Source organism: Falco rusticolus, chromosome 4 (genome assembly GCF_015220075.1).
Source record: "Falco rusticolus isolate bFalRus1 chromosome 4, bFalRus1.pri, whole genome shotgun sequence".
NCBI lineage: Eukaryota > Metazoa > Chordata > Aves > Falconiformes > Falconidae > Falco > Falco rusticolus.
The window spans coordinates 86,595,680-86,615,077 of NC_051190.1; the positions used below are offsets into that span (position 1 = coordinate 86,595,680).

Below are 19,398 nucleotides of genomic sequence, written 5' to 3' on the forward strand. Positions count from 1 at the left end.
GAGAATGAATTCCACAAAAAATGGATGGAAAACCATGCTGCTATTCTAGCCTGATTTTACACATTCATCGGAGGGTCTGGGGGTGTGTGTGTAGCTAGTGTCTCTAAAAGAAAGCCTGTACAGATTTTACAAGCCAGATCATGTTGTCATTTTGCAAACTGTTCAAGGCAAATTATCGATGTTGCTTCATTATCTGATTATTTAGACGTTATGGAAGTCTAGCCAGTGTTTTCTCATCCTAGATTTCCAGGTTCTTGCAAAGGACAAGTTATCCATGGTAGTGAACCATCTTTGATACAGAACAAAAGACGTAGCGAGATCCAGTGATTAATGAACAAACCAAAGCCCAAGTAGAAATAATGCATAATATTAACACTGAATAAAGTAACCATTAGAAGAGCTTCTAAAGGGGTTTGGCAAATTTGATTTTTACATCACTTTCAGTTTTGAATTCAAGACTGAAAAACCTTATAAATTTTGCCCTATAGCCCAGGCTGAGAACTCATCACTTGAACTGTTACACGGGAGTAGGTGCACTGTGTCTACTGAACTCCAGGCTGGATTATCATAACACTCCCTTCTGGCCACAAAAGTCAGTGAGTCTCTGTCATTTCTGGTTTTTTACACAAGCAGGGATGTAAAAACAGTGCATAGATTGGTTTTGGTTTTAAAGGATCAGTGCATAAATATTAGTTAATTAATTCTCAGCAAACACTTCTGAGAGTATTATCTCTGTTTTACAGACAGATCCAGTTTCAGAGGCATTGGGCTGTTAGACTAAGTTCACACAGTGTTTAAGCAACAAAGCACAACTGCCAACAATCCTTCCTGGGTGCTGTGCTCGTAGTATTACAAGTATTTACAGAGCTCTATCAAGTGACTGTAGAGATGTTTCCTGAAGGCGCTTCCTGCAATCCTATAGAGAAACAGAGGAACGGTGTGATAGCCTCTTCCTTCTGACGAACTCCAAATTCATTCTGATCACATGCAAGCATGTTTTCAAAATAGTCTCAGGGAGTAACTAAATTAGTCTAGAAGGCAGGGAAAGTGAAAGATAGGGAGATCCTGGCTCCTCTGTTTTTCTACTCCTCCCTCCTAAAAATAACCCCAAAGAGTATTCTTGGTTTCTCTCGTATAGGTTGTAGAGAAATGGATATACCAGGGTAATAAATAGCAACAAGATTGTGGTGCCTTCACTGCAAAAGCTGGTGATGGTAAGAACACCTGCTGTTACTGAGAAACAGCAGTGTCTCTGTGACATAGCTTTGGAGAAAAGGATATGCGAGAAGGTTAATTGTGGATCGTCTACCAACTTCTCGCTGACTTGGCCCTTTGCGTAGGAACAGAACTGCACTCCACCTTTTCTGTGCTGCTGCAAATCCTTGTCACAGGTGAGTTGTAGAACAAATATTGGGGCTCAGTAATAAAGATCTTTGTATGCCAGAATCTCCACCTTCTGCTTCTACACGAGTAGTAAAACGCACGAGGCTACTAATGGCACAGGTGTTGCTCTATTGACCTCCAACTCTTCCTTTCCTTCGGTTGCTCTAGAGGCCCTCAGCCCTGCTCAGTGACAGGCTCAAGAGAAGCGATGAAGTCACACTGAACTCAAAATGTCACTGCCTTCTTGGTAAGGGAAGCATGCAACCTGGCTGCCAAAAATAAATATAGCAGAAATACTTGAGTCAGGTAAAATTGCCCATGCTGTGTGAGGAAAAAAAATTACTTGCACACAACTAGTGATCAATTGACTCGAAATGTTCAATCCGCTAAGATTTATAGCACAGCTTAAAATTAAATTTAGGAAGTTTCTGTTGCAAGGAAATTAAGCCATTAAATCAGTTTACTATTCATTTTATGAATTGTAAGGAAAAGAAAAGACAGGTGATCCAAATTTTAAAATCCTTCCCTCTTCCAGTTATTGTTTTCAAAATAATTCACCATTGCTGATTATTAAACAAGGATGGGGGGTGATATATGGAAATTCTCCTATTTCAGATGCTATGTGAGGACATTTGACCTAGAAGATAGCAATACTGTAACTTTCAGGATAGTACTTGATTTGAACCTGAACAGAACAACTTTATAGGGAAATTACAGAGGTGCATTATCTCCGCTAAAGGGAGAAATGTAACTTCTGAAAGAATACAGCTAGCAAAGAGGTAATGGGATGAAATCAGATTATTCACTTTAGAACAAAAATAGTGCCTACAGTATGTCTTATTTTATTGTTGTCTCTTTTGTTAAAAGTTGAGTTTAATAAATTCCCAGGGTTTCCAGACAGAGATTGCTTCTTACTTTAATTTGCTGATATGGACATCAGGCACTTTTGGCATGAAGACTGAGTTGCCATTTCACATTGTCTGAACGGACTTAAGCAGAGACACAAATATTCTGTAGCCCTTCCAACACCCTTCTGTCATTTTCATCTTAGCGGGGGGGGGGTGGGGGGGGTGGGGCGGTGCGGGGAGAAGAGAAAAGATGTCTAAGAACTTAACTGAAAGAAATCCCTGAAGAAAGAGGTAACTTGTAACAGTTCAGATATTTCTTTGCACATTCCTTTATAATATATCCTTGTGGGTTTTTTTTAATAATTTCAAAAGACCAAGTGGTTAAAACTGTCCTTATTTCCCTGGAAAGGCAATCAGCTTTTAGATGCAAGTTGAGGACAGGCGGGCATGCTTGAAGATTGTCACATATTATAATTCTGCCTTTGAGAATTTCTTAGTTATACTCCTTTTATCAGTTTGAAAGAACTATAATAAACCATCCAACTACAGGTATTTTTCCTGAGATAGGAATTTTGAGTTTACTTGCAATTTTTCTTATGTCACTCTGCATTTGGAGCCCCTTTAGCCTTGGACTTAGTTTTAGAAAGGATCCATATGCTTTTCATTGATGTTTCCCATATCTATATTTGGGTTAGATTTTTTTGCTCATATCCTGACCAACAGAGCAAAACGTTCTAAACCTGTGATCCTTGATTTAAGGAAGTTATTTTCAGATTATGAGCTTTCCCTAGGGCAAATAGGAAAAAAATAAAGGAAAATGGCTAGAGATTTCCTGTGCATGAAAAGTATTTTGTTAAGAGTTTATTTTTTTAATTTTCTTTCCTCTCGACATGGTCAGACAGTACTGCAACTACAGCAAGAAACTGACATATGTATTAGTGTTAGATAGCAGTAGGACTAATTTTATTTTTTCTCTAGACATTGTTAAATCTTGACTTAATATTATACGTGGTTTTTGTTCCTTTTATAAACATTACAACTTGGAATTATACAAAAACCAAAACAAAAAGAAACTTTTTCAAGTTTCTGTAATTTAAAATGCATTTTATACTGTTTTAATATGTTTTAAGGTTAGCTGAAGAAGTGTTTAAAGAAAGCTTATTATTTGCTTGTTATTCAGTCTTACTTCCCATTATTGGGAAGTTCATTTGAATTGTGGATAATTACAAATGTTATTTGCAATTTACTGTAATCCCAGCGTTAAACAGATACTGAAAGTATACTGGAAAAACACCTGATTATTTAATTTTGTCTTTAGAGTCTGTTTGTTGTTAATTCAGTATACAAAGTTAACTTCAAACTTGAAGCAATTAATACACAATAACCAGACTTATTCCCCATATCTTGATTTACAATTGTATTCCTGTAATGAACCATTTCATATATTGCACGTCTTTTGGTTCAGGGTTGTTTCTTGCACACTGATAGTCTATGCAGAATTGCAATGACCTGAGAAGTAGTCTTTGGACACTTACGTGATTTCACATATGAATGAAAACTACTCATAACTGAGAGAAGTTTATCTTTAAAATTTACCATCTAGATTTTCTCCACCGCTTGAAAGGAATAAATATGAAAACAGCAAGTATGGTCATTTTGTTTTGTAGTTATAAATTGAAGGTTTTCTATCATGAGCAGAAAAGGTTTATATTAATGTATAGTAAATCTTTCTTATATATATATATATATCTCCAATCAAAAGCTTCCTTTATTTAGTTACTATCTACTTACTGAATATAGAAGATTCTAAGTGCTATTTAAAATAGGCTTTACCTTTGTACCTCTTCTGAAGGAGGATGCAAGGTCTTATAATCCAATGCACTAATTGCAGGTGGTGCAGAATAACACTGCTGAGTTTGTACCTGTGTCTCAGTACACTCGCTAGTAACAGCTCTAACTTCTTGGGTTGCAAAGTTTCCTATGAGTAATAACCTGGTAGAGTAGTGCAGCGGTGTAGAAGAGATGCAAGAAGCTGTGAGACCAGACTGTACAAGGTGTACAAAGAATAAGTACTGTTTTGAAAATGACTTAAAAGTTAATTAAAAAGCATCAAAGTGTGTAAAAAGTGCATCAATACTAGAGAGGAAAAGGAAGCAAGGAGCATGCTGGGTTCCTCTGTGCTCACCCCTCTTCTCTGGGTGAGAGCTTGGTTAGGGTTGAGCTCTGCAGCCCAGCAGCTGGTGATCAAAGTGCTGTTGCTCTTGTTATTTCAGTAATGATTGCAGTTAGTTTGGAAATACATTCTTCCTGTCTCACTTTCGTTCTATAGAAGATGTAGCAAAAGTAATTTTTGTCTGTTAATGAGTAAATTCTCACAACTTGTAAGAAAAGCAGTTTTTCTTGTCTCCATAACCATTTCACACTGGGTTTTGTATTCTTCTGTATTCTTTTTTATATAATCTTTCTTATGCTTTTCTTCTTCTTCTGCCTAGTGAATCAGTCACTAGGAAACTTTGGGAGCTAAGTTGTTGATTATAATCTCCATTTTTCAGAATACATTTATATTGTACCCAGGAAAATTTATGTTTTACTGTTTAGCCAGTGAAGAGTGACAAGTTTTTAATTTAAGTCCTATCTCCCATTTTGCTTCACTGACCACAAAAGGCTCAGATTTCTAATTTAGGCACCCATGTGAATACTTGACTAAGTGCTTAATAAGTATTATTTTATTTTTACAACCCTATAAACCAAATGAATTTTTACTCCCTATTCTATATGTGCAACTGAGACAGTGAAAGATTAAGTTAAAAGTACCTAATCATTTTGTGTGCCCTGGAAACTAAACTAAGTGCCACTGAGAAGTTTTTTGCAACTTACTTGTGGAGCATCACCTGGGAGCTGTCAGAAAGAGAATCCAGCTCCTCTGCTACAGGGTGCACCCATACAGCACCAGGGCATGAAAGTAAGGGAATGTGGCAAAACTGAGCTAAAACAGACCAAACCTGAAGTTGTTGCTTAAATGGCTTAAAAGCCATTCAGTTTTTTTCTGTCTGTTTAATATTTTTCTTTCCTTCTGCAACCAGTTTTCTTACCAACTTTACCCCACCCCCTCTTTTTTTCTACCCCCTTCCCCCCCCCCCCCCCCCCCCCCCCCCCCCGAAGTTAATCTCAAAACATTTTCCTTTACCCAATTTTTTTGTTCTTGCTGTATCGGTTTCCATCATACATTTGGGCTGGATTTTCATAGGTATTGAGCAGAGAATTATTTCATCAGCAATGAGGTAATTAGAGCTTGACTCAATTTTCTAATGAAGTTAAAGGTTCTTTTTTTGGAAAACGTTCATGTGGTATAACATGACTGCACTTTTGAAACATCTCAGTTTCTCGGAGATCTGATATGGCTTTCAGTTGGCTTGTCCAGAACCAGTAAGTGATGTGAATTTTCCCAGTGCCCCTGGCTCCGGGCTGCCCTGCAGTGACAAAGGTCCCCCCCAGCACCTCTGACCTAGGGCTCCCAGCGCCCAGCCCGACCTGCTCCTCTCCTCACTGGTGTAGGGTCTGGAGAACTCCAGGGAATAACAAACCTTTCATAGCTTTTCTTTGCTGTCCAGGCAGAGGTCTGACAGGCATAACTAAAGCTGTCAACTTCTCCAGTTTGTAATCCTTCTAGGTTTTAAAAAAGTATTTGTTTTGGAATTGTGGGGATTTTCTATAAAATAAAAAATTCAAGGTTTAGCCAACTCCATGTTTAACTCACCTTGGAATTCTCGAAGAAAACCCAGTTATGTTTCCCACAGACAGCGTCTGTTTGTGGATATTTCCATATGTTATAGTGCCGCACCTTAATTAATGTGGCTTTACATGCAAATCCTATTTCTGAGTATGAGAGCCGTTTATAGAACTATACTACCTTAGCACAGACCCTGTAGTGTTTTCACTATCATTGTGTCAAAATAAAGCCAGAAGCCTAGATTTTTTTCATAAATTCAGACCCATAAATTATTCCTTCCTTTGCTTAAAATGTAATAGCAAATATGACTGTCAAGAGGTATTATAGTAAGCATATAATTAAAAGTAATAAAAAATACTATTTAATAAAGATGGATATAAAAAAATAGTTCTTCCTCTTTTAACTGGAAAAGGAATATCCCACTATTCCGTGAACTGCATTATTTTTACATCAGCCTAGAGAAAGCACACATTTAAGTAATGTTAATACTTGTTTCTGAATAAATCATTAATTTGGTTGGAGTACTCTTCACCTGAATTAAGTCAGGTGAAGAATTAGTTTTCCCCTTAAGAAGGTTAGGTTCTCTGGTATATAATTGTGACAATTTTTTAGGTGTGAAGTTCAGGGGTTTTTCTCTGTCTCACTAAGACTTGAAAAATTATAAATGCCATGTTGTTCATTTGATTGAGTATCTGACCAGCATTCTTTCTTTCTTTTCCACTTCGGTTGAAGTATGAAAGCTTCCACTTGTGTTCACTTCATGTTTCTTTTCATTTAGTCTTCAGAGATATTTTAATGCAGAGATTTTTTTTCCAATCCTTTTTTGTAAAAGGTGATCAAAGCATTTCCCCAACCAAGATTTTCTAACCTACTTCCTATATCCATAAAGTTGAGTACTGAATGGTATTGCAAAAATGTCCTTTTACAGCAAACTAAATCCATTTTTGTCAGTTTTACTTAATTAATACTATTAAGTTGCATGTTACTTTGCTACTAAACTTTACTACAATACTGCTGTAAATTTATATTTTAGCTTTAACCTTTATTATTGTTGATTAGAACATCATTGCTGATAAATACAGGAAAAAATAAATATGAATTTTAACTTCTGTTCCAAATTTCACTAAAACCTACCATCACTTCTCTCAGGTTCTTTGTGTATGCAACGAAAATGATACTGAACGTCTCTACTGTGCCTTTATGTACAGTAGTGTCACTGAATAACACTGATAAAGCCAAAGTGAGTTTCAAAGATTGTACAGCTTCTTTTTGCTGCCACTTCAGCTGAAGAAAGCTCCTGTGCCAAAAGATTACTTTTTTAAAACTTAATTAGCCGGCCCACTAAAATATATTTTCTGTCCTATAAACCTGCCCTGGTAACTTTTGAAAACCACTTGGAGCTGAGCAAATTTTACTCTTAAAAAAGATAGTCGCAAAACTCTTAGTGAGTACTTCTGAAAGCTCCGTTTAATGTTCAAAAGCAGTGTTTAAAAAGAATTTGGGACCATATTTTCTTACCTTTCTCCATTCTTACTATTTTGCTGTCCTGTGGAGCACTGCCTTTGAGAAAAGTGGTTGTTACTCTCAAAACTTTTGATCTTCCTATTGCAATCTGAGCTGAAACATAAAGCAGCTTACAGAAGCTGGTATCCACTACAAGAAAAGAAATGAGTTGTAGAACAGATGATTTTGGATTTGGACTAGTGAGACAGTGCTACCTGGTTTACAGACAAATGAGCCATTTTGGCAATTTTCCCAGTTTGGGTTAAAGAAAAAACATGTTACTCACGAAAAGCAGACATCTGGCAGTAATACTTAAGTGAATTCATGAGATTAATAAACTGAAAAAAAAGCTTGTTTAATTGATGCTGGTATTTTCACCTTTTTCTGAAAAACAGTTTTGTAAGAGGGTTTCCTACTGCAATATATATATTTTTTTTTAGATTCACTCCCTGTTTAAAAAAAAATCTATTAGCAGTGTGGGTCTACATTATTCTTTTAAATCTTATTAAACTGTTTGTTAACCTTAGCAGATATGTAGCTTTAAAAATTATATGAAGTTGATTTTAAATGAAAACCTATCTTTCTGAGTCCATGTACAAATCGCGGTCAGAAAAGGAGATTTTACAGCAATAGTACATAATTCACAAGCTCCTGTAAATTGATTTTTCAGCCTTGCAGTGATGGATTTTGGCCTCACGTTTGCATTATCCACAGAGCATGCATTACTGTACCACATTTATCTAAATGAAAGCTGTATTTAAAAGATATTATTCTGCTGGAGACTAAATGGAATACATTTTAATAATCTGGGAAACTAATGACAGACTGCCGTATTCTCTATTAATTGTATTTATGCATTCAGCCAATAGAAACCTGCAAAATATCAACCACCTGCTGGTTTCAGCTCTAAGTCTTCCTGACAGACGGCTGGAAAAGCATAAAACAGGGCACAAAATTTGCAGAGCTACAGAAAATCATTCCTATTTTTAGAATTGCTTTTGATCAATCATTTAATCAAATTATGTAGAAAATACCATGCCCTCCTATATTGAGCTTCCTTTACCCCTAATACTTCTAGCAAATTAAACAAACAAACCAACCCCCCAAACAAAACAACCAGGAAAACCCTCAGTAAATTTTGATAAGATTATGCCAAACATCACATTAAGACATACCAAATGGAAATTGCTCGTGAAATATAGAGTGTCAGTTTGCATGCTCACTAGAATATATATTTTTGAAGGATCAAATTCTTTATTCCTTCTGTGAAGTTCTGACTCCTAGAACAAGACTAAGAGAATAGGCAGCTATTCAACAGGATTTTTTTGTCCTCATTCAGTGTATGTTTTCCGTTGTTGTTTATTGTCTTTTATTCAGCTCAGAAGACAAAACTCTTTAATTTCCTTATGAACATTTACCACTGGAATATGTAAATGCTTCATAAATTAATTAATGTATCTTACAAGCTCAGCTATGAAGTGAGGAGTGTCATCAGCATCATTTAGTACATCAATAGATGCAGTATAGAAAAACTGAGGTGAATGCCATTAGTACAGGTCATAATTTTTTGCACCTGCCAAAGAACGGATCCTGTGGATCTTCCTTACATTTACAACTACCTAGATCTTCTGCACACTGTACAATATAATTATGCATCTAAGATATCCTTTCGGAATGAGTAGTATCTGGGCATGTAATTAGGTATTGCTGTAACTGCAAGCAAAGGGCTGACTTAGATTTTATCCCTTTCAAATTTTTGATAACTATATTTTGCAGTACTATTCCTTACAGCCCAGTTGTTTGTTTCTTTGTTTTTCATTCCACTATGAGAATTTATTATAGGATTTTATATATATTCATTCTGATGACAAATGTGTAGATACTACTACTGAATATTTTTTCTTTGTGGCAAAAATATCTTTCTTTAATGAGGATGCACAAAAATTTATTTTTATAGGCTCTCTAGTAATGGGTCACATTTTCTCTGTTCATTTATGACTACTCTCTTCACCATTACAAGACACTTATTTCTATTGAAAATTACATATAAAGAGGTGTGAAAGTTCCTTTAAAAATTTTGAGAATAACTGAATCATAATCTTTAACATCTGTCATCATTGAATTAATGGATTGTCCATAAACTGACAGGACCGAAAAATAGTCTACAACGTTAACTAATGGATATTGTTTACTTCTAAGCTTGATGCTGTGAAATATTTTACTAATAGGCACAAAACTACAAACCAAGTTCTAAATATTTACTTTGTTGATTTTTAAAACTCTCTTGAGAGCTCTTGTATCTTTCCCTGACTTCCAAAATTTCATTAACCAAAAATAAGCTATGCTGTGGGTGACAGCTATGATTAGGAAAGAAACTGGACATTCACTTTCCAGCATGTAATTCATCTAAAAATTCTTAGAAACTGGAGAAACTGAAGAGATCCCTGTCTATTGTAGGAAGCAAGTTATTTCAGTGTTCATATTTACAGAAAAATGACTGGTGTGTCTAATCTTACTGAAAGAAGATGTGTATCTTCTTCCCCAGAACAACCACATAGTTGGACAGTTGATAACTCAGCAAAAGATTAGTGATTCAAAATGGATTGCTCTGTCACCTAGCAGCAATTGTTCCAATTTCAATTATCTGTTGTGAATGAAGAGATCTAGATACTACTGTTTTCATATCATGGTGAATCTCTGTAAATCAGCTATTCATTTGGTCACTATCAAAGAAACATTAAAACAAATTTCAGTGCAACCTACACACTCAGAGGACATCACTACTTAATGTTTTCCTTCAGAACCAAACCTTTATAACATATGAGAGAGATGTAATACAATAATTTTTTTCTTCTTTGCCTTAGGCATTTCCAGGAAATACAAACTCTGATAGCGTGGTCCGGCATGATTTACAGCATCCAGTTATTGCTCGCTACATACGGATAGTTCCTTTGGACTGGAATGGAGAGGGCCAAATTGGGTTAAGAATTGAAGTCTACGGCTGCTCCTATTGTAAGTTTCTCCATGATCATCCTTTTTTTTCCCCTTAAGTAAAAACTGGTTTTGGATATCAGAATAATTAGGAATCTCAGGTAGTTTCTACTTAGATAGATTAAGATGTCCCAGGATTGCTAGTTACATGGCCCAAGGTCATCATAAAATATTTATTGTCACTAATTTGTTCATTTCTGGAAGATGTAACGCTGGAATTTGTGATAGTGTTTTGAAGTTGCTCCTTTTGATCTTCACAGTTTCTTTTACAGAATAGGCCAGTTGAGGAAAAAAATCAGACAAATATCATGTTGAGGGGAACAACTGGGAAACAGGACATAATTTATTGCCCGGTGCTAGACATAAAATTAAAGCAGATTAATAAGAATTATATCAGTAGCTCAAATTCTCTAAATATGTGACATGCTTTTCAGAGCTTTTTCCTTTACTATTTGAATAAGATCTTAGAATTTATTTAGAAATCTGGATGAGTAATGGCACAAACTCTTCTGAAGTTAACAGCAGAACTGATTATGTATTAAGAAAAGCAAGGGTAATTTCGAAATGCTCTTCCTTGAATTCCATACTTCCAGCACTTATAAAAAGTCTACCAACTTGCAGGAAATTGTCCTTTGTTAGGTTTTTTAGGCAGTATCCTGGCTTTCTTGGTGTTTTATCTGGAAGGAGCTATTTGAGATTTGTATTTTAGTAACCAGGTGTGAGCACAAGGTGAGGAGCTCACATTTGGAAGCCTCATCCATTGACTTCACTGGGTGACTTAAGGTATATGTGAGCCCTTTGCCATCCTAACTACTGAAAAACAGCTCATGATTTCAGTTCTTTCAATTTGGATAGGTACGCAAGGCCATATACTTTCATTTACCACCAATAAGAGCCACCAAAGTATAGAGTTTTGGTATTATTTTTCCTATTTCCATGCAATGAAATAAAGACCTATTTTAAAAATTTATATTAAACCACAAACAATTTCCAAACAGCTGCAGTAATATAGTTGAGAAACCAAACCAAACTTGCTGCCGTGTCAGTGCTGTTGTGCTGAGGGCACACAGGGGTATAAAAAGGCAACAGCATATCTGTTATTTTGAGGAACTGTAGGTTATTCTACAGCTGATCCTTACTCAAAGAGAAACTGCTTCTGAAATTTATTCAGTACATGGCTCTTAATTAAGCAAGTGTTTACCATCATACTGGTAAAATGTTTTATGTGCTGTTTTAAGTATACCAAACATTACAGCGTGGTTGATTTTGCAGCATGAAACATACTTGTACATCAAATGCAAATTCAGGTGTTTGATACAAGAAACAAGCATCTACTTTACTGTGAAATGCGACTCTAACAGAAAGAAAACATAGCAGAATCAAATAATAAAACACATGTTTTTTGCTGCAATATTTACAGGTAAAAGTAGTTTGTTGCTGTGGGGGTTTTGTGTTGGTTTTTTTGTGTTTAATGGGTAGACAAAATACTGTAGGTACACAACAGGATGCTTTTAGAGGCTTAAGGTAAATGTGAGAAAAAGCAAAACACAGCCTGTTGGCAAAATTATTTCAGTTTTATGAAAAGTTGCTTGCTTGGCAGACTCTTGGAGGAGAATAAAAAGCATTTGGCAAGGAAACAATGTATGGTACTATGAAAATATTGATAAAATGTGTCTTCACAGAAAAACTCAGGTGTCCAAGCATAACTTTGCAATTTTACTGAGAGAGTATTTCTGGTCTGTTTGTATTAGAAGTCATTCCAATAATTGTTGGGGTTTTTAAAATGTAAGATTAATAATAAAATTTTACATTTTTTATCAGTATAGAGACTTTTCTTTCAAAAATCCTCCTACATTACAGTGGGTTTTTTTACATGCAGGGATCAAATTTTCCCAAAAATGCTATCAGTAGATAGCAGCAGAGCAGCTGAGAATAAAAACTAAAAATTTCTTGCGTTAAGGGTAGGGCAGTGCTTTTTTATGACTACTGGAACAAGGTGGTAATGTGTGCAAATTCCCAACGTGTCTTCAAATTTACCATTTGTCAACAAGGATATAATGCTACATTGTCCCATGTAGACTGTCCTTTGGTGGAGGTAAAGTTTTTAACCTTATGATTAGAAATGCCCATATTTGCATATAATTATAAGCATTGTCATTAACCAGTGTGATTTGCAGATTAATCCTGTTGTCATTGAAGGAACTGGACGTTTAGATAATCATTATTTTTCAGAGCCTGATTAAAAAATAGGCTTCTTGTTATAGCCGCCCTAAATTTTGGAAAGATTACTTAAATAAATAGGCTGACCAATACATCACAACCATAAAATTTTCTTTACGTGTATAGGTTTATATTGAATATATTGTTTTATTTAGATATTTTAGAAGCACATTTGCAGATACAGAACCCAGGTAGTTTCTCAAAGTGAAAGCAAGGTTTAATTAGGAAGCCAAATGCTTGATGACTACAAAGCCTCTTTCTTTGCACGTTACTGCAACCTGGTCATTAGTCTTAGAGTATTAAGGAAAAGAATTCCTTGTATTGAGCTGTTCATTCAAAAGGCAGGTCACTATTTGCCTGATTTTCTGGTTCCTATTTTGTTTGGGTATGCATGTAAGGTACACATTTTTTTTTTTGTACCAGAGGTGAAATCCATGCTCTTCATTGCCCAGCAAATTAAAGTTAAAAAGTGGTATGATTTCCAGAGAGGGGTAAGAGGTCACATCTGTTCTTTGGATAGGTCATAGCATTACCAAATCTTCTTTCAGTTTTGTTTTGGTTTGCTTTAAATTTGAAATCTTGGCTGTCTTTGACTGCACCCTTTTGTTTTGTGTATATGAGATCTGTAGGGTCATCTTCTAACAGAAGACCTCATAGAAGTCACCAAAACCAAATTAGGCCCTCACTCTACAACAAGATTCAGAATGAACTTGTATTTTTATCTGTGAATAAACAGTGGCATTGAATTTAGAAAAATATTTCATTCTCTATAGGACAAAACTATGTTTAATTTTAAAACATATGTTAATTAAAATTGGGTAAATAACTTACTTATTGGCTATATTCCTGAAGGAGTTAAATGAGGAAAACAACAAATAGACTGTCGTGTAACATAAACGATACTTTTAAGTCAATGGTAGTTTCACTTTTTATTTTAGAATTATCTATTTCGTACACTGTGAAGGGGGAAAGGGTCTTTACACGTGCAATGACATCATTTATCAAAAAGCAAGTCACAGAGAAAAAAGCAATGTAACTAAAGGCAAATATCCACTGAATCTGCTGAGTCAAAACCAATGGCAGGTTTTTATGTGTGCTCTTTTGGACACAGAGAGCAAAGACATGTGACATATATAGTCTGTCATGTCCACAGTTATGCATTTTTGAGATAGGCAGCACAGATGGCCTCTGGAGGCTATGACAACCATGGTATAGTACATTTTGCTACTGGTTCCTGAAGATCTTATAAAGCTCCTTCAGGACTTTGCTGTATGAATAGTTCCCTTAGTCTCCATCCTGTGGCAGATGAATGCCAACAAAAATGGCAACAGCGATACTATTGCATAGTCTTTGGCTATGCTTTGCAAGATAACTCTGTTGCCGCCATCTGGGTGCTGAAATTATATGAGTGGAAAGCATTCACTGATACCTTCAATTTTTTATACAGCTGTGTTGATTTTCTGCAACTAAACAGTATGTCTGAATCTTTTTGTCACAGTTGTACACCTGATGGTAAGAATTTTCAAAATCCAGATGTTTCTCACCTCTGAAGTGTAGCATATATCTGAAAAAAAATCACTTGTAAATGGCAGAAAGTCATGCTAATACTCAATATACTCAAGGCAAATAGTTGTCAGGAACAATGATAAAGCTCCATGAATGGCTGCAAACAGCTTTTTCCATTCATTGACCAGCTCTGTTTGCTAACACTTGGGAAGCCCTGGGACTGAACAGATGTCACCTGTGTTTGCAGATCTGTTCTTTCAGTTATTAGCTACGCTACTTGTATTGTGCTACGTCAAATGTTACTGTTCCCATTTTCTGATGGGTGACTGATTTTTTTAGGGAGGGAGGGAAAAGAAGGAAAAATTGTAACCACAGTCCTTAGGGTTTTATGAAATAATGAATGTGTGTGTGGAGAGCATTTACTCTCCAAACAATAAAGTGAACAAAACCTTAGTCATGCAATCATTTTACAAGGAAAAAAAAAAAAAAAGTTTGGACATGCTGTTAAGGGATGAGCCAAGTGGATGTATACAAGAACTGATTAGGAAGTACTGAAATGCTAAAAAATATGGGCTGAACAGATCATTTGTGTAATCATCGGTGGAGTTAATCCTGTCTGCCTGCAGTGATTTTAACTTAAGCTTTTGTTTCCTTTGGCAGTTAATTCCACATTCAGCTTTACTTATTGTTAGGAATACTTATTTGAAATCTCTTTTGCTTGGTTTCATTCTGTTGGCACTAACTATCCATCTCTCATTTGCTGTCTCACATGGTTGTCATCAATACTTAATAAGAGACATCCATCCTGTCCAGAATCATCTGTTGCATCCAAACATCAAAGTGACTATTTAAGGTAGATGAGAGAGCTGCTATAACTCCCTTTTGTGGAATCTGATCAAGTCTCGCTTGATCAATCAGATATTGAATCACCAGATTCAATAGTATACCCTGGACATTTTGTTTCACCAGCATAGCATTAAAAAAAAAAAAAAAAAAGTATTAACCAAAGACCCTTGAAGTGTCATGATTGCTATTGGCATGTCCTGTGCTGAATAAAATACAGCTCTATATGTATATAAATGTATGCATACATATTTCCGCTCTTACACTTTTGGTAACTATGTGAATATTCACCTAAATGGTAAAGATACTAATGTAGTCCCATAATCTGCATAAAGGATTCACTGCCTCTTCTTATGACAATTTACTTATAATAGATGTGCCACTAAGTTGTCTGGCCAGATTTTTCTTATCTCTGACATCTTAGTAGTAAACTCCATAAAAATATTAACTGGCAGAAAGGAAGAAGCATTTTGAACTGTATTATTTTCTTTAATCGTATTTCTAGCAATTTTATTGCTTTGGATATAGATGGATTTTAATGTGGGGTAAAAACCACAGACCTGAAGCAATTGTTTAGCAGTGGTTACTGTGAACTGGATAGCTTTGCTTGTGACAGGGGGTGGGACAGTTAAGAGTTCTGCTAAACATCCAACTTTTTTTCCCTTTTTCTCTTAAATTTCTGTGTTTTTATACTGGGTAGTTCTATACCTATTTAGGTCTATGTGATTTTTAGCCATCATCTTCACAGCTCATCAGCGCCAAATATAGCTTGCTAATCTCTGTCATTAAAGGTGCATGGCTGAATACTCACATCTAAACTATGGAGAGTCAGGGAAATTAACTTTTTCGTCGCAAACTTTTAAACATTGGTTTGAATATAAGCTCTATTTGTGAGCTTGCTTCTTTGTTAACTTACTTTCCAGGTTTTTGCCATGCAGAAGGTATATTTTTTTTTTCCATAACCATCATGAAAATCGATGCCTTTTACACTCCATGTAGTCTCAGGTCATGGTAGTCTTTAAATAGCAAAGGTTTTTGTAATTTAAGACCAAAAATGCCATCTTTCTTTATAAACATTTTTTATACGGATTGTTTTTCTCCACTCCCTCTCCCAGAGGAGATGGTTGTGATTGTTTCTACTTGCATGCTCGTATATTTTGGCACAAAAATAAGTGAGAACAGGCTTCAGTCCATTTATTAACTTTGATTGTTACCATTAACAAATATGGGCCTATTTTGGTAGTAGGTACTACTTAAGATTTAAACCGTCAATTTCCTGCGTTTAAAAGATAAATTTAAAACCTAGTATTTGTGTAGTGCATTAAAAAAATTACTTCTAAACTCAGAAGAGCTAGGCTAAAAAATAAAGCTATTATTTCCAAATACCTAGTTTAATTTTAACTCTTTTTTTCCTAGATTTAATATTTCAGAAAGATTGAACAGTCTGTTATTTTCCCATTTCTAGTTGTATATGAGGCTACTGGTTGGGGGGGTGTTTCCCCCCACCCCACCCCACCCCCCAACCTTTATTTCCTTAGGACTGAACCACCAATGGTGGTGATGATGATTGCATCTGGTCCTCATGGCTATGTTCTTCTCAAAGTGGCTTCCAGGGTTTGACTTGAGCAACACGCTTATCACAAACCTCATAATTGCAGGAGCGGGCTGGAAATTAGGACCATGGGTGGCAATCAGTTAGCTGAGGGGAATGTGCTCGAGCTTGTATGTTATGAACCCTGGGAGGACAAGGAATGTGAATAGACACAACAATTAACATGATGAGTCATGCTGAGAGAGCATAGGGGACTGGGGGATGGGTGGTGCCAAGGATGGCGCCAAGGAAAGGTAACACCTTGCTGTTAATTGATGGTAGTTAACCACCAATCAGGGATTGCATAGTATGCAACGCTTAGCTTAAAGAGCCAATCTGTTTAAAATGCTCAGCTTCTGAAAGTATATATAAACTCGTGTTTCTGTACAATAAATTGACATTTTCTTGAATCAAGCTGTGTCCCGTCTCTCCATCGCGGTACATAATGGATGCAGTCTAATAGTCAGCCCAAGTGAGTGATGCCCAGGGTGAGGTGGCCACCTCACAGCCCAGTGTTTCCTCAGTAAAAGCCAGGAAGACGCCTCTATGCTGAACCATCTGGCCCCACTGACCCCTAAGGGCCAACTGGCATGCCATCATTGACCTAGTCCCACCTCACCATGAGTAACAATCTGGCACATGGAGTCCTGTATTTTGAGGATAAGAACTCCAACCACTGGATGAGTTGACTGGCCTGGACCTCTCTTCTGCAAAGAAGAGATGCCTCTTTGGTAAGACTCAGGTTGGTATTTCTAACTAAAGTGCCAAACTCTTGAGTTTGATTGTTGCAGTAAGTGTATTTATTGACAGCAATTCCAGATTTGTTTTACCTGTCACCTTAATAAATAATATATTTTTTTTAAACTTTGTAAAACTGTTTCAATGAAAGTCCTTAAACTGGACTCTGCCAGACAAATGTTGAATCTCAGCTGAAAGTCCTTAAATTGAGCTCTGACAGGTAAATGACAAGTGATGATTGGCTGTACATCTAAACCTTCAGAATCAAAACCCGTTGACCAAGTTTAAGACTAGGATTGGATCTAGCCACACCTAGACTCCCCTCTGAGAAGTTTAGAGAGAGGATCCTTTCCAAACCTCATGACTCAATGGGAGTGCTGTCTTCCCCTGCCACCAGCCACTCATCAAACTCTTACCCCTTAATACAACAGTGAATTGGAATAGTTGTCACGATTGCCATGGATAAACTGCTGCAAGAATTTGTGTCCACCATCCCAAGCAGGAACAGGATGCGCCCAAAAATTTTGGAAAGATGAGCACAAAGTGATAGAGTGGATAAAACAATGTAGACGTGAGCAAAAGATTAAAAAAAATAAAGGCAAAGGAATTGTTTGTGCAGAGTTGGGGGCTTGCTCATCTTGCATGTAAAAGGAAGTTAAAGTCCCCTCTCCCTGAATAAATTGCAAATATAAGATATGCTGCTTTGAAGTCAGAAAAGGAAGTATTAAAGTCATCATTGACCTTTGAAAGGGAGAGTTGTGAGAAGCTGGGACAAGTAGATATACTAACAAGTGAAAATAGGGAACTTAAAATGCTATTAGCCTCAGTTGAAAGGAGAGAAAAACTGCAGGTAATGTTAAATCTCTTATTAAATCAAATGCTGTCCTCAGTCTTGGCTAAACAAATCCATAAATTCATGCATTGTACAGACCCCAAGACATGGGATGGAGACATGTCATATGATGATAACAATGGTGAATTGCTGGAAGGTTCTGATTATGATCCTACCTCAGAACCCATGTCTATATGACCACTGATCAAAACCAAAACTGCAAACAAGGGAGGTGACGATGTCTGTAGTACTGTACATACCATCCCATGGTCTCTGGTAGCTATTCTTAAGCACCATGGCTTTGAGAACAGCAACCACCATGTCTATTCCTTACAGGTTCATTTGTTAGCTGGCTATTAATGTATAATCATAGAAGAACAAGTACCTTTTGTATGAATACATGCCTCACCAGCTTGTTTGATTGTGTTCTCAAGAAGTTTTCAGTTACACTTGAATAATTTTTTAATCATTCAGCATTTCCTTTAGAAGGTTGTACTTAGCTAGCTTGTTTGAAAAAGCTATTTTAGTTTTTTTTTCCAGTGGAATGGACAAAACCTTGTCGCTGCTAAATAAACAGTGTACGGCCAAATATGACAAAACTTGGCACATTTTGATTAAAGTTATTTAACAGCAGGTCTGGCTCTTCACTTGTGGAAAAGAGTAGAGTAACATTTTCTCATAGGTTTTCCAGTAATTGCCTACACACTCTGTAAGAAGAGTCTTTCAAACGGTTTTCTGTAATAAGTTAATAGGAGGATAGAGATCTAAAAAGTATCTTTAGGATCCATAAATATCTTAAAAAGTAGAAAAGAAGTTACAGTATGCTTTTTCACAAAGTAAGGATGGTAGCATTTAGGCAAATACAGTCTAAAGCTTCAGTCTCATCATCAATAGTCTCTCCTTCAATCTTTTTTTGCCTGGATGAACACTCATGCTGGTTTTCCTCAGAATTAATTTCTTGCCCACTGCTCTCGCACCCCCGAGGCACCACTGCAACTCCTCCACCTTTCCTGCCCTGCCTATCCCTCCTGAACAGCCTGTAGCCCTCGATTCCAGCACTCCAGTCTTGGGACCCATTCCACCAACTCTCACTAACAGCAATGCCATCGTGTCTCTGGGACCATACCAAGGCTTCCAGTTCTTCCTACTTGTTTCTTATGTGTGCACGTTGGTGTACAAGCATTGCAGATGTGCTCCTCAACCCTGAGTGCTC

At 36.4% G+C, this 19,398-nt stretch overlaps 1 protein-coding gene across 2 annotated transcripts in view; it reads left to right on the forward strand.

The window, feature by feature from the left end:
- Positions 1-19,398, forward strand: part of CNTNAP2 (contactin associated protein 2) — a 1,157,745-nt gene that overhangs the window by 478,654 nt on the left and 659,693 nt on the right. For both annotated transcript variants that reach the window (XM_037385402.1, XM_037385403.1), the window contains one exon: positions 10,329-10,476. In XM_037385402.1, the coding sequence (XP_037241299.1) occupies positions 10,329-10,476 (148 nt within the window). The remainder of the gene's footprint in view (positions 1-10,328; positions 10,477-19,398) is intronic.